The sequence below is a fragment of the Monodelphis domestica genome, chromosome 1, assembly GCF_027887165.1.
Source record: "Monodelphis domestica isolate mMonDom1 chromosome 1, mMonDom1.pri, whole genome shotgun sequence".
NCBI classification, from domain to species: Eukaryota; Metazoa; Chordata; class Mammalia; order Didelphimorphia; family Didelphidae; genus Monodelphis; species Monodelphis domestica.
The window spans coordinates 597,496,161-597,512,539 of NC_077227.1; the positions used below are offsets into that span (position 1 = coordinate 597,496,161).

Below are 16,379 nucleotides of genomic sequence, written 5' to 3' on the forward strand. Positions count from 1 at the left end.
ATGGCGGGTGATTGACAATAGTCGTGAAATTAGAAGGAGGGGAGTTTAATTTGTCCATGGGTTATCTGGTTTGAGATGTTTTAATAGTTGCTAATACAAAATAGCATTCCACATATGTATTTCCAGATAGAGTTCTGGATTTGGTCCCTCAGCAATTATTTTGAGAGCTTGTAGAATCTATCTAAATTGATTGACATAGTAACATTAATACTAATGAGAATAACAATAGCATTCTCTAGTGCTTTATCTGTTTACCATTGCCTTATCCGTTACCACATTTCATACTTACAACAACCCTGGGAAACTCATATAATACTCAGTTTACAGATGAGAAAACTGAGGCTGAGAGACCCAGGGACCTGCCCTTTAAAGTAACATAGCTAGTAAGTATTTGAGAATGAATTTGGACTCAGGTCTTCCTGATTCTAAGTGCTGTACTTTATCCATTTGGTCATCTAACTTTGCCTTGAGAAAGTATTTTCCTTTACTTTTAAATGTATACTTCATAGGTGTATTAAGTATTCAAACATGAAGACCCTGTTTTCTTTCTGTAGTTAGATCCTATTTTGATGATGTGGGATCATTCCTTAAGATTTCATTATTAATGCATACTTTTGTTTAATTATTTAACAGGTATTTGCTTATGATCATTGCTTCTGGTCTATGGATGAATCTGTCAAAGAAAAATATGCAGGTAATAAGACTCTTATACTTAATAATCTGTGATTTTTTTGGATTTGGACTGACCCAGATCACAACTCTTCCCTTCAATAGTCTTGTGGTATTGTTAGCAAGACAAATCTTTGAATGACAGATTTAAAGAATGTTTCTAGGAATATGTTCAGAGCCTTTCTAGTTTGACAGAACCTACCAGAGATTCTTCCTTGCTGGCTTAGCCTTTAAGAACCCATGCTGTGAGGGGTCTGTGAGAGTCAGATTTTACCATGCCTGTTATGAAAGATCAAATGAAAAAGTAGTACTTTTCCAGGTACTTCTCTGAGAACTATTGAAATTCATTTTTTTATTTGTCTTTTGTGAACCTGTGAAGCTACTAACCTTAGTGTGTAGCTTTTGCATGGTTCAGCTATCTGTACACAAAAATACAAAGGATGAATAGAAGAAAGGTAAAAAAGATGTCCTAATTCAAGATGGCATATTTAATAATATATATTATTATTATTATATATATTAATAACAATAACTAGCATTTATATCATGCATTAAGTCTTGCAATGCCCTTTACACACATCTCATTTTATACTCACAATAATTTTAGGAGGTAGGTACTATTATTTTACCCATTTATAATTGGGGAAATTGAGGCAGGTATAGATTAAGTGATTTACTTAGAATTACACAGCAAGTATTTGGGGTCATATTTGAACTCAAATCTTGTTGAGATCCTGTTGAGATCCTCAGTTCCACTGTACCACCAACCTGCCTCTGTTTTTATTTGTGTATAGACACACACACACACACACACTCACACTCACACTCATTCACTATTATATAATCACTGTGTCTTGGTGATTTATTGCTTTTAGTTGGAATATGACTCTAGAAAATTAAACTTTCTTTATTTAGAAAGTATAGGATAAGTAAAGGGGGTAAGAGAAATAAGACTAAGATGTTATGATGGCAAAGACACTGAAGACAGAGGCAGAAGAAGAGAATGACTCTTAAAACATCTATAATCAGTGTCTCAGAGGAACGTAGCATTTGTACAGTGGGATAGATGATATAAGTTAAATAAAAAGTTTAAAATGTTTTTATAAATAAAATATAAGAGTGCTAAGGGGAAAAATTGGAAAAGAAATGAACTATGGAAGAAAGAATTGGAAAGGGTATTAACAGCTTGGCTCAAAAGGTATAAAAAATTTGCCCAAGCAGCAAACTCTCTGAAAACAAGAATGAACCAAATAGATGCCAATGACTTCTTGAAGTAATGAGAAATATTAAAACAAAATCAAAAGCCTAAAAAAAGGAAAAACAATGTAAAGTAGCAAAAACAGCTTACCTAGAAAATAGATTGAGAAGAAAAAATTTAAGTTTCATTGGATTATATGAACATTATGACCCCCAAAAAGAGCTTAAACATACAATTTGAAGGAATCTTAAAATAAAATTGCCCTGATCTCTTAGAACCGGAAGGTTGAGTAGAATTAGAAAAATCAACTGGAAAGAAATCTCAAAATGAAAACTTTTAGGAATTTTATTGCCAGAATCCCAACTTTCCAGGTCAAAGAAAGAATACTAGAAGCAGCCAGTCAGAAGGATTCAAGGATTGAAGAGTCACAGTCAGGATTACATACAAAGCAGAAATCATCCCTCTAAATGAGAACAGAGCTTTGAAACATGTTATTCAAGAAGGCAAAGGATATGGGCTTATAGCCAAGAATGACTTACCCAGAAAAACTGATCCTACAGGGGAAAAATAAATCTAATGAAATATAGAACTTCTAAGCATTCCTAATAAAAAGACCCCAGCTGTGGAAAAACTTTGAAGTTTAGATATCAAGTTTAAATACAGGAGCAAAGAGAAATATGAAAAACTCAAGTCCTCCTCTCTTTTATACCCTTTTTACAACCTTCTCCCACAGAAGCCAGAAGTAGAATAGTAGAAAAGATGACTATCAATCCAAATCTGGTGACAGGAAGCTACATCCATCTGAAATGAACTGAGAAGCTACCAAAGACTAGCAGAGCCACACCTAGAGGATTATATAGGCTCAGTGATCACAAGTACTACAGTGGTTCAGGAATCGGGCTTGGGGAGAGCATCTTGATGACATTACCAAGAGACGTTCTTAGTCCTACAAGACATCAATTTCCATTCTGGGTACTCTCCCATATTACATGTGCTTCCTATTCATGTGCCCCTCAGCATGTGTACTTTGGTTATGCTTCTGTGAGCATAGGTTTGGAATATTATTTTTCACTTCTTCCTGGCTTCTTTGGTGTCCTTAGATCAAATTCTACCTGCTGCTCCTGCAGGCCTTTCACAGTTCCTTCAAGAGCCTTCCCTTTGAGATTACCTTTCATTACTATATTTGTCTTATACAGACGTAGTTCTCTGTTGTCTCTCTTGATTAGAATGTTTTTTTCCCCTTCATATTCCTGGCACTTAAGACAGTGCTAGGCACACAGTAAGCATTTGATAAATACTTGCTGATTAACTCCTGTATGTTTCTTATACACCCACTTTTTCTATGCATGGTATTTTTTAATATTAAAAAATTTTATTTAGTTAATTAATTTAGAATATTTTTGCATGGTTACATGATTCATGTTCTTTTCCTCCCCCCTTTCCCTGTAGCCAACAAGCGATTCCATTGCATTTACATGTGTCATTGATTAAGATCTATTACCATATTGTTAATATTTGCACTAGGGTGATTGCTTAGAGCAGGGATCCCCAAACTCTGGCCTGCAGGCCACATGTGGCCTCCTGAGGCCATGTATCCGGGCCCCACCACACCTCTGGAAGTGGCACCTCTTTCATTGGTGGTCAGCGAGAGGAGCACTGTTATGTGGTGGTGCTGTAAAGCTCAAGTACAGTACTACTTCTGGTGACATAATCCTTTGCGTGATGCCTTAGAATGAGGCACTATGCAAAGGATTATGTGACTGTACAATGGAAGATGTCAGCATGGTGAGCAGTGATCTGGGGGAGGGGAATCCACACTGTGTATACTGCTGCCCAGGTAGGGTTAGGGTTAGGTTTTTATAGTCCAGCCCTCCAAGGGTCTGAGGGACAGTGAACTGGCCCCCTGTGTAAAAATTTTGGGGACTCCTGGCTTAGTCTACATCCCCAGGCATATCCCCATCAACCCATGTGATCAAGCAGTTGTTTTTCTTCTGTGTTTCTGCTCTCACAGTTCTTTCCCTGGATGTGAATTGCATTCTTTCTCCTAAGTCCCTCAGAATTGTCCTGGATCATTGCATTACTATTAGTAGAGAAGTCCATTACATTGGACTGTGTCACAGTGTATCCGTCTGTGTATAAGGTTCTCCTGGTTTTGCTCCTTTAACTCTGCATCAATTCCTGGAGGTCATTTCAGTTCACATGGAATTCCTCCAGTTCATTATTCCTTTTAGCACAATAATATTCCATAACCAACAGACACCACAATTTGTTCAGCCATTCCCCAATCGAAGGACAGCCTCTCATTTTCCAATTTTTTGCCACCACAAAGAGCACAGCTATAAATATTTTTGTACAAGTCTTTTTCCTTATTTTTTGGGTATAAACCTAGCAGTGGTATGGCTGGATTATGCATGGTATTTTTAAAAGAGTGTTCTTTTGATTTATGAAGGAGTAGGATAAAAATGATATTCTATTGCTACTTTATTTCCGTCCTATTGCATTAAACCACATATGTTTGTGTATGTTTGCACACACATACACATATATATTTATATACGTATATATGTATTTATATTGGTTTCATTATCTAGCTATAGTTAAGCTGCCATGGCCTGAGATTCTGTGAAGAGTAATCAGCTTTGGAGGTCTGGTATACTATGAAGAATGGAATTTTGAAAGCATGAGAAATAATTTTGATGAGAAGAGGAGAGGGTGGGAGAAAAGGGACAGGAGTTATTTAATGAGACCAATGGATATTCAGGGAAGTCATCAACCAACCAATTTAAACTTTAAAAGATACTTTTAGAAGATGGAAGCAAGAAATAGGGAATGAAGAATATCAATGATCTATAAATTGTAGTGTTGGGTATATTGAAGCTAAAGGCAATAAACTTTACTGCAGAAAAAGAAAAATCAAAGAGGGTCAATGGATTAATAATGGGTGAGACAGGAAATGTAGCTGTTCAAATTTTTCTCAGTTTCTAAGGAAAACAAAATCTTTAGACTATAAGGGAAAGAACAAAAATTGCTACTAGGAAGTTGCCATGCAAGAGAACTAGGGAATAACAGTACTTTGCTGTTCTTGATGAATTCAGATCACTAGGCTCAGATGAATTATTTCCCAAGGTACTGAAAGAATTTTCTGATGTGATTGATTGAAGAATTATCTGATGTGACCTGATTATAGTGATCATTGAAAGATTTTGGAGAGGCAAAATCCTAAAATTGCATTTTACAACAATTGATTTTTTGAATAAAGTATAGGGGGAAGAACAGCTAATTTGATTTTAATTTGCATTGAAAACCATAATGTCCAGAATCAGGAATTTGGGGTCTTTTAGTTAGTCCTCATCTGGAATATTTTATTTGGTTCTGGGGGCCACATTTTACTGAGACATTGATAAACTGAGAGCATTCAGATGAGATAGCCAGGATGAATAAAGGCTTCTAGTTTATACCACATAGAAATGGGGATATTTAGCTTCAAGAAAGGAGCCTTAGGGGCTACACCCTTCAGTTTCTTCTTCTAACTTTCTGAATATATTTGCTCATTCTCCTTTGACAAATCTTCATTTGTGACATATCTCCTGTGAGTGCCCCCCAGGCCTTTATACTAGACCTCCTCTCTTTCTGTATTTTTTTACTTGGTGAGGGAGAAAGTTTTGATGAGCTGAAGTTTTCTTTTTCTCATCAGTTTTCATGAGTTCAGTTATTATCTCTAAGCAGATGTTTCCCAGAACTATATATTTAGCCCTTCTTTCTTTCCTGAAGTTAGTTTTGTATCACCAGCTGCCTATTAGATATTTTGAACTAAATGCCCTGTAGGCACTTCAGAATCAGCATGTCCAAAACAGAACTCATTATGTTCACGCACACACACACACACACACACACACACACACACACCTCACCCCCCTTTTGAACTTTTCTGGGTCAAGAGTACCATCAGTCTTCCTCTTATATAATTTTATTAACTTAGATGACATCTTTGACATTTCACTCAATTCACATATTCATTACATTGCCAAATCTTGTAATTTTCACCTTGAGAATATTTCTAGTATTAATTTCCCCACTCATGGTCACCATTCTCATCACTTCTTGCTTGGAATATTGCATAAGCCTAATTAGTCTCACTGTCTCAAGTTTTTCCCCATTCAGTTCTTCATATAGTTGTTTAATTAATTTCCCTTAAGCTTATATCAGGTCATATTATTCCCATATGAAACAAACACTAGTTACTCCCTTTTGCATCTAGAATAAAACATAAACACTTATTTTTCATTTAATTCCTGGCCTCTCAACCAGTCTTGCAACCTTGATTGTGTATGAGGTCCCTTTCCTGCACTTTAAAATCCAGCAAATGGACCTTTTCTTCATCACAAATAGCACTCCATCTCTAATCTTTGTACTTTTTCACTGGCTAACTCCCATACCTGGAATGAACATCTTTCTTTTTATAGAATTCCTTCACTTTCTTCAAGCAGCACTTTCCATACAAATGCTTTGCTGGATGCCAATCCTGCTAATGCCTGCCCTTCCATCTGGGAATCAACTTGTATTTATTCTGTTGATGTGCAGGAAAGACTAGCACCTTTGGTGTGAGGGTCTGCCAAACCTTTTTCAGTTCTTCCACCAGGCCACTCGTCACCCGACTCTTACCTGTGTCTCCAAGAATCTGTCGCATGCACATTGGCCATGTCTTGGTAAACAGTCTTGCAGATGGGTTAAACCATGTTGAGAGTAACTGACAGGCTGTAGCCTTGTTGGTGAGTTATTGAGGTATCTGCCTCAGCATGTGAAGACTTACGTTGGCTAAATAGGCAGATGAGAGCAGTTTGTTAAAGAGGCCATCAAGGGGGCTAAAGTAAGCATGGAGAGCCTATATGTTGAAGCATCAAAGCAGCCAAGGTCATCCACTGCATCTCAGGCCATTGTCAGTCCTCCTGACCTTTGTCTTACCACTGTATTTTGATGACTCTGGAAGGGAAAGTGGGGCTGATAACTTTGTGCTAGTCTAACTCACTTAAGTGCAATTCATGTGCAAGGTAAGACATCACCTTGTCATTAGTCTTCTTGTAAATGGAAGATGAACTATAATGATAAACATTTATTTTGTATTTTTCTTTTATATGAATTCATACATACACTTAGTATGGACCATAATTCTAGAAGATCATCTAGTCAGACTTCCTTATTTTACAGATGAGGAAATTGAAGCCCAGAAAGATTAAATGACCTTATGAGCATCACACAGGAGCAACTGGTAGAGCCAGGATTCAGATATGATCCTCAGAATTGAAATCGTGTGCCTTTTCCACTATTTCTTTGTTTGAATGTAAGCTTCTTAAGAACTTGGGACTCTTTCTTTTTGGGGGTTGAGGGAGTCCTTTTGTTTCTCCAGTGACTAAGACAGTACTTGGTAATTAATAAATGCATGTTGATTCATTCATTAGTTCAGGATAGTTGTGCTCAAGCATTCGAAGGGCTTTCATGTACAAGTATTGTTAGACATTCTTCTTGATGACTGTAGGTTACCAAGTGGCCAAATAGTAGACCTCTGAAAGTGGAACAGGCTCCCACAGAAGGTATTGGATTTCTCTTTGGAGAGAGGCGACTTAAGGGATTTATCTTCAACTCCTAAGCCCTGTCTGACTGTACTGTCTCATTTTCCTTTGATCTTTATCTGTTGTACCCACTAATTATGTAAAGGCTTAATGATTATTGGGGGGCTAAGTGGATATCTTCTTGAGTTTAAATCTGTCCTCAGACACTAACTAGTTGTGTGATCTAGGACAAGACACTTAGTCCTGTTTGCCTCAGTTTCTTCATCTCTAAAATGAGCAAACCACTCCAATGTCTTTGCCAAGAAAACCCAAAATGAAGAGTTGGACACAACTTAAAACAACTAAATAAGAATAATTCTCTTGAAAAGAGAATTCTTGCTCAGGTATGGTTTCCAAGATCTCTTCCAACTCTGAGTTTTTGTGATTTTGTGATACCGTTTCCTTATTGTAATATAAAGCAAGAGTTGCAAGTTGTTTTCTTGGCAGTATTTTCGTGGATTTGCATTTAGTCTTATTAGTTCCACTTGTGTTTAATAGCATATAGCCACAAGATAGTTTTTTAGGGAGGTAGTCTTACATAAATCTGTGGTGCTCAATCTAGTCTTCCAGCATGCATTGATTATTTCAAGACCTTCTAAATATAAATTTAGGGCTAATGTTAATTTTTAAATCTAATTTCTTAGCACATCTTGTTTCTTTTATGAAAAAAGATATGTGAGCACATAATATACAAAGGCATGATTAAACATTTCATTAACATATTATTGGAAAAGAATACCACCAGATACTTCTAGTCATTAGCTTCAACTGCACCTGACTTCTCAATTCTGGAAACACAGCCTTGCCATTCAGTTCTTTCAAGGGACAGTCAGTCAATAATTTTCTTTAGTATAGCGTCTCTTTAGAATAACCTATTTTTATGCAATTCCTTTCTAATTGTCCTTTAGATTTCATTTTATTCTGTTGTGAAAGACTAAGGCTTCCAACTTCTTACACAATTTTCTTGGGTCTACTCAGAATACTCTGGAATGAAGACTATACTTTTTTTAGGCCATAGACAAAACTACAGAATCCACCAGTTCAAAAGCACCTCGTTCAGGGGCCTTGATTGAATCACCACTCTGACATGTCCAGCAGGAGGTTATTCAGCCTCTACTTGAGATTTTCAAGGAAGAGAAGTCCACCACCACTCAAGGCATGCCATCCTTGGGCAGGTCCAGTTGTTCTGACATCAAATCTAAGTTGCCTTCTTTGTAAGGGCTGCCATTGTACTTGTTCCTTTCCTCATTCTAATTAGGAGAGACAACCAATAAAAGAGTGTTTAGCTTCAAGGTGAAAATACAGGTTAATACTTAGAGCCCTGCAGGCCAGGCAAAGCACCTTGATCTTGGTGAACAGTGGCAGCATATAGATAAATATTAGTAGACTTCCCCTGCAATAAATCCTTGTTCTCCAGGGATTAGGCAGTGATATCAGTTTAGAAGACTATTTCTTTTCTTAGCCATATATTCCTGTTTATACATGCCTGTAGGTGCCTTCCGTTTAACGAATAGAATTCTGATTCTGCTAGATTCACTTATAGTACTTCTTGAGGAGGGAATAGAATTGTCTTGATAGATAACTCATTTGCATTAATTGGAAATATTACAAATACACCCCCCCCCCATTTAACTTTCCATATGGAAAATAGGCTTTCCATAAACATGATCTTCAAGGTATAATCTTGTAGTAGGTATAATTGCTTAACCGTTCTGATATTGTTGTTCACCTTTTTTTAAAAATCCTTACTTTCTGTCTTAGAATTAGCATGAAGTATCAGTTCCAAAGCAAAAAAAGCTAAAGGGGTTAGGGAATTGGGGTTAAGTGATTTTTTTTTTTTTGCCCAGGATCACACAGCTAAGTAAGACCAGACTTGAACCCAGATCCTCCCATCTCTAAGCCTGGTTCTCTTTCCACTGAGCCATCTAGTTGCCCCTTGTTACTCACCTTTTAAAAGAATTGGGGAATGATATGTGTATTCATTCTCATTTGTGTTCTAATTAATACCAGGATTATGTATTTAAATTGCCTAGACTATACCTGTATCACTGCTACCTCAAAGAATTCTATTCTTCCCAGATGTAGCCCATACTCCAACTAAGCCTTTCCTTATTCCTCCTATGCTCACCCTCCAACCTCTCATACCATCCCTCTAAGACTACTTTCTGTTTAAGTGTTTTATTTTTTATTTGTATTTCTTTATATGAATTCTGTTTATACTTTTACAGATACTTGTCTCTTGTTTTAGAATGTAAGCTTCTTAAGAGCAGGGATTATTTCAGGAGTTGGCTGAAGAAGTGAATGATATCTCCAATTGTATTTAGGGAACATCATTTAGGCTTCGATTGAATTAGAGAGATACTTGTGGTAGGGAGATCAGTTTGGGGACTGTGGTTATTCAGGCAACCTGTAAAGGGAATAAACAAGGTGGGTAGGGGTCAGTACACATCTGAGGCATCTTGGTGTTGAGATGTCTGGGAAATGGTATGCAGTCCTGATTGTGGGCTAGATAAGGTAAAAGGCTTACCTGTCAGAACCTGGCATTCCAGAGGAAGAAGCCAGGCTTCTGGTCCTAGTGTTATTCTCATTAATTTTTTTCATAGGTTAAATAGAAAAATACAAATCAAAATTGGAACCTATAAACCTTTCACAAGTATATTTCAAAACTGAAAATCTTATTGGGGAATAGAAATTAACTGGGCTTACCATTTTGTGGCTCATTCAGATATAAGTTTCACTTATAATAGTTTAGTTTTTGCTTTTATTAGGTCAAGATGCTGTTTTTCAGTGCCTTGGAGAGAATATCCTTCAGAATGCCTTTGATGGCTACAATGCATGTATCTTTGCCTATGGACAAACTGGTAAGGCTACATTACATGACACTTCATTAGTAAACACCATTCAGGGGGAGAAGAAAAAAGTATGAATGTTTACTGACAGAAAAATTAGTCAATGTTATTCTTTAGAGAGACATGACACAGGAAAAGTTGTTTTCATTTTAAAGATGAAGTGGCTCAAATTCTTCATGATTCTATGATCATTTGCTCCTGTTGGGGGAAGTTGTGTTCATGTTGGGGGGTTAGGGGTGTGGTTTGTTCATTGCCCTTCTGAGGAGAATTCTGCTATTTTACTTTGGGGCCTATGTTAATAAAAACAATTTGTCATCTTTAGAAAAGCTGCTTAGTATTTTCAGTTTTGATAATAATCTTGGTTATTTAAAGAGAAGTACTCCAATTTGACTTCTTAGTCTTCACTTACTTGAGTGATATTTAGTTGTTTTTATATGTGAATTTCATTAAAGAAAATGTTTTCTTTATTAAGAATTCTCTTCTTGGGGGCAGCTGGGTGACTCAGTGGATTGAGAGCCAGGTCTAGAGATAAAAGGTCCTAGGTTCAAATCTGGCCTCAGACACTTCCTAGCTGTGTGACCCTGGGCAAGTCACTGAACCCCCATTACCTAGCCCTTAGAGCTCTTCTGCCTTGGAGCCAATACACAGTATTGGTTGTAAGACTGGAGGTAAGGATGTTTAAAAAAAAAAAAAAGAATTCTCTTCTTCCAAGTGCTTGGTAGGTAGGTCTTTACATTGCGTTTTGGGGTATACTGTAAAAATATTATGATACAAGAGAGTCCATGAACCTATGCCCCTCCATGAAGAAACTATTATGACCATATATTATCTTTTTTTAGGGTCTGGAAAGTCTTACACAATGATGGGCACAGCTGACCAACCTGGATTAATCCCAAGACTTTGCAGTGGTCTCTTTGAAAGAACTCAGAAAGAGGAGAATGAAGAACAGAGTTTTAAAGTTGAAGTGTCCTACATGGAAATCTATAATGAGAAAGTTAGAGATCTCTTGGACCCCAAAGGGTACAGAAATTTTAATCAAATAATATCATATGACCTCCATTTTATTAAGACCATCCTATCTGCTTAATTGGCTTGGCTGAAGGGACACTTTCATGATGGAGATCCATTAGGAATTTATTACCTTTGAATAGATTTTACATTTTTAAAATATATTTGTACTACTATAAAGTTTTGTTCAGCATGTATTAGAATTGGAACTAAGCACCCTGGAACACATAAAGAAGATGACAGTGCAGTCCCTATCCTTAAGTCTTCATGCAGTAGGAAGGATGAGTCATGTACAAACATAACTAAATGAAAGGTTATACATGAAAATTCAAGGGAAAAAAGGCATTAAGTACTTTTGGAGTTCAGAAAAGGGAGAGATGACTTAGAAAGTCTCAAAAAGCTTCATGAAAAAAAAGCCATTTAAGCTGGGTTTTAAAGGATGAGCAGAAATTGGGCAAAACTAGAAGTGTGTTTGGCCCTTCTGTGTAATATTCATTCTTACATAGTATGATTAAAGGTACAGAGAAGGGATAGTGAGTGTTCTTTGTCGTTAATGGAATAGTTTAGATGGAGTAAGGGAGAGTATTGGGAAGGTAGGTTTGGCACCAGGTTGTGGAGGCTTCTGATTGCCTTGGAAAAGAATCTAAATGTTACTTGGTAGGCAGTGGGCAGCTAGTGAATGTTTCTGAGTAGGGGTTAGCATAATCAGAATTATGGTTTATAGTGACTTAGGTTCTCTTCCCACACTTGAGGCTTGCTGGGTAAAGACCCTACATAAAAGTAAGGCTGTATGAGCTGGGAGGGAAGTTTGGGACTCTGGATAGTGGGAATTGTGTGTGCAAACTTATATTCATAACTGTATTGCTCCCAGGCTTCATTTCAGAGACCAGTGTAAAATACAATAATGATTCAATTAAATTAGCTCTTGAGCAGCTGATACTTTCAAATAACTACCATCTTTGATCATCTAGTAGCTACATGTAGAAGCTGGAGAAAGCAAGGATTGCTAGTGAGAGTTAAAGGCATAAAATTACCAGAAGATCGATAGATGTTAATGACTGATGTTTATGTATTACTTTAAACTTTAAAAACTGCTTTATTCACATATTTCATTTGTTTGTATGTTTTATCTTATTTTATAGAATATAAGGCTAAGCTTGAGTTGTTAGGTGGCTTGGGTATGATCATCCATTTTCTACCAAAGTCAAGATTCGAACCCAAGTCTTCCTGACTCATTTATGTGTTCTCCTATTTAGTCAGTTCACAGATTTTGATGTTCCACTGGTTAAGGCAATATTCTGATTAGTTAAAACTACTAAAGTTATAAAACGAAATCTAGTAAACTTTAGTGTGAGTAGAGAATTGAATTATTTAGAAGCCAATAAACAAAGAAGGAAGATTGTAGGGCAGCAAAACAGAATGATGAGGGGAAAGAGAAATGATCATGTTAGTATAGGAGGACAGTGATGGAAGGAATCATAATGAAACCTGAGAGAAGAGAAAAACAGATAGCATAGTACTTTCTATGGGGTTGGTTTGTACCCTGTTTCAGAATAGGAAAATTGTGCTCTTTATTTCATAGGCACTATGTAGATGTCAGCTTGGGGAGAAAGCAGTAAATTGAAATAAAGATCGATGTCACATTCATGACAATCATGGAAATGTTAATGGAAGGCAACATTATTCAATCATGTAGTTATCACACAGAATGCTAATTGTTATAACAAAATAATGATGAAGAACTTATGACCCACTGCTTCCGAAGTGCAATTTCATCCAATCTGAGGGCAACAATAAGTAACATTTATATAGTGCCTACTATGTACCAGGCACTGTACTAAGCATTTTATAGTCATTATGACATTTGGTCTCACAAAGATCCTGGGAGGTAGATACTGTTATTGTTATTGTTCCCATTAAGGAAATGAGAGCTAACAGGTTAAGTGACTTGTCCAAGATTATGTAGCTAGTATCTGAGGTCAGATTTGAACTTGGGTCTTTCTGACTCCAGCCCCAGGGCATTATCTCCTGTGTCACTTAACTGCTTCTGAAAAAGTAACAAATACTCTTTCATGCCCACATTACCAAAAGAACAACAAAAGAAAATGAGATTTAAAAATGGGTTGCTGTGAGAAAGAGATTGGAACATGACTGATATGGAAATTATTAAAACTTGATTATTGAATCTAAAAGACATTAATGAAAACAGTGATGGAGATTTTTTTAGCAAAGGAAGAAAACATGGGAAAAGATGGGGGTTTTTTGTCTTGATTTTTGTTATTAAAGATTTGAATGACAAGAAAGAAGCCTATCATAAGACAATTTATGAAAGAACAACACTTGCACAGGAGATCAGGAAAGCCTTTATGTAAAGGTACTACAGTATACATTTGCTGAGCACCCACTTTGTGTCAGATCCTGTGCTGTGCACTAGGGGTACAGATAAGTAAAAGAGAGACACTCTCTGCCTTCAAGAAACTTACAATCCAATGGGGGAAACACACCATACAAAAGGAAACTAAAAACAGAGGCGGAAGGGAGAAGGTACCTGATGATGACGAAATTGTGGAGCAGAGTAGCTGGTGGGAAACAATGGACCACTGAATTCACGGGCCCTCTTTAAAGGGACACTTGGGAGGAGTTTCCACTCTGCCCTTCAGCTCTTTAATCAGAGAGACCAAGGCAACAGAGGGCCTGAGGAAGTGTGAAGTGTGCTCGAGTTAAGTCTGGTAGGAAGTAAGAGATTCTGTGAGGCCTAGCTGAGGAAAGGAGGACATCCTGAGTAAGAGAGTGTCCATGCAAAAGCATAGAAATATGAGATGGGCTGCTGTGTGTGAGGATCAGGAAGAAGACTAGTTTGACTAGCCCATGGAGTGAGAGAAGCAGAGTAAGCTGTTTTGGAGCCAGACGAGTAGGCTGAGATCAGGTTGTGAAGGGCTTTAAAAATTAAAAATAAAAGTAGTTTATTTTAACCTAGAGATAATAGAAATAATACCACTGGACTTTTCAGACTATCAGATCTGCAATAAAGCATAACAGTGTTGTGCACAGCAGGTGGGTTGGAATGCTTAAGGGGCCTAAGGCTAGAGGACCATTTCGGAGTACCGTATGAGAGCCCGTACTATGGTTGTCACTGTATAAGCAGTGATAAGGAGATGGATGCAAGAAAGACAGAGACATTTAACATGCTATACTTACTAAGGCAGGAACAAGTACAAATTATAGGGTGTTGCAAAAGTTTGAGTCTAGTATTAAGCTATTGGAATTTAGAAGCAGCCAAAGCTTAAAATTACACAAAGATGGGGCTAGGTAGTTGATTCAGTGGATTGAGAGCCAGGCCTAGAAATTGGAGGTCCGGAATTCAAATCTGGTCTTGGGCACTTCCTAGCTTTGTGACCCTGGCAAGGCATGTAACCTTAATACACATTAATTTTAAGATGGAAGGTAAGAAAGGGTTTTTTAAAAATTGCATAAAGACTTTTGGGACATGTTATAGGATGATTTTCAGTGGAGATTAGGGAATATAATGTATCATCATTAATAGGATTGATTTTGTTAAACATTTATTAAGGATCTGTTACATGAAAGGCACTTTGCCACTAAGGATAAAAAGATAAAAAATGCAATTATATCCTCAATAACTTGTAATCTATAGAGTGTATAGAACATATGGATAAATGACTTCACATATATGATAGAATGTCATAGAAGAATATAAACAAAATAGTATGAAAACCAAAGAGGGAAGGAATTTTTTGGGGATAGGTGTATCAGATACCTCATCTTGAGGGAAGAGGCTTTTTTCCCCTAGTCAGTCTCTTTTTAAAATAAGTTTTTATTGTTTTCAGTTTTTTATCACCCACTCTTAGAGGACCAAAGCATATGATTAATAGTATATTTTTAGAGAGGGGAGGAAAAAAAGGTCATTCAACTGATTCATGCATTGAAAAAGTTCCAAGGGTAGCTAAGTGGCTCAGTGATTTGAGAGCTAGTCCTAGAGATGGCTTGGGTTCAAACCTGACCTCAGACACTTCCCAGCTGTGTGACTCTGGGCAAGTCACTTGACCCCCATTGCCTAGCCCTTACCACTCTTCTGCTTTAGAACCAATACACAGTATTGATTCTAAGACAGAATGTAAGGGTTTAAAAAAAAAAAGTCCCAAAACATGTACAGTAGTAATACCTGTGAACCTCTTAACTCCACAAAGGAATAGTTGAGGGGGGTTGTCTTATATTTCTTTATTTGAGTCCTCTCTCATCTTTATAATTTTTTGTATTTTGATTTTATTTTTGATGTGTTGGTCTTTCCATTTCCACTGTTGTAGTTATGATGTATATTTTTTTCCTTTGCTCGGCTTCATTCTATATCAATTCACATAGGTCTTTCTTTGCTTTCTGCAGTCATTACGCACACCATTTCTTATAGGACAGTAATATTCTATTATAATCTTGTTTCATCTTTGTTAGCCATTATGCAATTGGTGAGCTTTGTTTCCAATTCTTAGCTATTATAAAAGGTGCTGCTATACATATTTTGAAGGCCATGATGACTTTTCTTATTGATGGCTTCTTTGGGTTAGAAGCCTCTGATTCAAAGGGTATGAACATGTTAGTCACTTTATTTGCACATTTCTAGATTGCTTTCCAAAATGGTTGTACCACTTCCCAGTTCCACCAACAATGTAATAGTATGCGTCTCCACAGCCTTTAAAATGTTAATTGTTACCTTTGTTCATCATTTTTTTGCTAATTTGCATGGTCTGTGGTGAAACCTCAGGGTTATTTTGATTTGTATTTCTTATTATGTTATTTGGGGCATTTTTTCATGTGGTTCTGAATACTTTGCAGTTTTTTCTTAAGAGAATTGTTCTTAACTTTTGAACATTTAGCTCTTAGGAAATGGCTATTAACTCTTATACACACATCTTTTCTACCTCCTCTTTATTCACTTTGCAAGATGGGCACTTCTCTTTCATTGTCAGTCCTTGATTTGACCCCAGCACATGAATCACTTTTCTGTCCTCCTGCTTCCTTCCTACCCCCTACCTC

General features: G+C 36.9%; 1 protein-coding gene across 1 annotated transcript in view; it reads left to right on the forward strand.

The window, feature by feature from the left end:
* KIF13B (kinesin family member 13B) overlaps positions 1-16,379 on the forward strand; it is a 267,035-nt gene that overhangs the window by 95,450 nt on the left and 155,206 nt on the right. The window contains exons 4-6 of the mRNA XM_056813715.1: positions 634-694; positions 10,242-10,334; positions 11,162-11,342. Coding sequence (XP_056669693.1) covers positions 634-694; positions 10,242-10,334; positions 11,162-11,342 — 335 coding nt within the window. The remainder of the gene's footprint in view (positions 1-633; positions 695-10,241; positions 10,335-11,161; positions 11,343-16,379) is intronic.